At 35.0% G+C, this 714-nt stretch overlaps 1 protein-coding gene across 4 annotated transcripts in view; it reads right to left on the bottom strand.

Moving 5' to 3' along the window:
• LOC108766510 (UPF0428 protein CXorf56 homolog) overlaps nt 1-391 on the bottom strand; it is a 3,217-nt gene extending 2,826 nt beyond the window's left edge. The window contains exon 1 of one of the 4 annotated variants that reach the window (XM_018515844.1): nt 120-391. In XM_018515844.1, coding sequence (XP_018371346.1) covers nt 120-240 — 121 coding nt within the window. In that variant the 5' untranslated portion in view covers nt 241-391. The remainder of the gene's footprint in view (nt 1-119) is intronic. The other 3 variants (XM_018515845.1, XM_018515847.1, XM_018515848.1) reach the window with 3 other exon arrangements.
• Nucleotides 392-714: the final 323 nt, after the last annotated feature.

Genomic DNA, 714 nt, shown 5'->3' with positions numbered 1-714 from the left:
GAAACGCGTCGAATGAGCATAATTTCATCGATTTTTAAGAGGATCGACCTTTATTGCACCTTTACCATTTTATACACTATAAATTATTTTTTTAAATCAATAAATGTAATAATTCTAACCTAAAATTAGTGTCATCTGGCCACATATACAATAATAAATGTGCAACGGTTTCTCTTCGCTGTATTCTTCTTGATCTTTCGTATCGGAACATATAATGCTCCTCGACACTACTTTTGGCATAACTTATTAAATTATTCGTTTTATTTCAATCAAATTTACGATTTTTACAAATTCATACAAGTTTTAAAGAAAAGGATGAGTATTCCAAACTCTCTCTCTCTCTCTCTCTCTCTCTCTCTTATAAAAATTACCCACATAGTCAGCGTTGCCTAAAGACATATAGGCCCGTATTCAGAACGCTCTTTTATCGATAAAAGCGCACTTTTAGGTCTGTTTTCTGTGACTGAACCAGTGTACACTTTTGGAACTTAAAATGAAATAGGTATATGTTTTATAGGGACACACACTCTACACTCTCTCATTCGCTCATTGATACACACGCGCTGCGTGCAGATGGCGCGTTATAGCGCACAAGATTCACTACAGACTTTCCCTTACACAATACATTTATACTTACTTTGTTATATTGCTAACGGCTACGTTGTAACGTTCTCGCGATTGAATAATAAATATTCTTTAGTACATCCGCCTGCC

Source organism: Trachymyrmex cornetzi, unplaced genomic scaffold (genome assembly GCF_001594075.2).
Source record: "Trachymyrmex cornetzi isolate Tcor2-1 unplaced genomic scaffold, Tcor1.1 scaffold602, whole genome shotgun sequence".
In the NCBI taxonomy this organism is placed as follows: Eukaryota; Metazoa; Arthropoda; class Insecta; order Hymenoptera; family Formicidae; genus Trachymyrmex; species Trachymyrmex cornetzi.
Note: the sequence above shows the minus strand (reverse complement) of the source record. Positions and strands in the feature narration are given on the sequence as shown.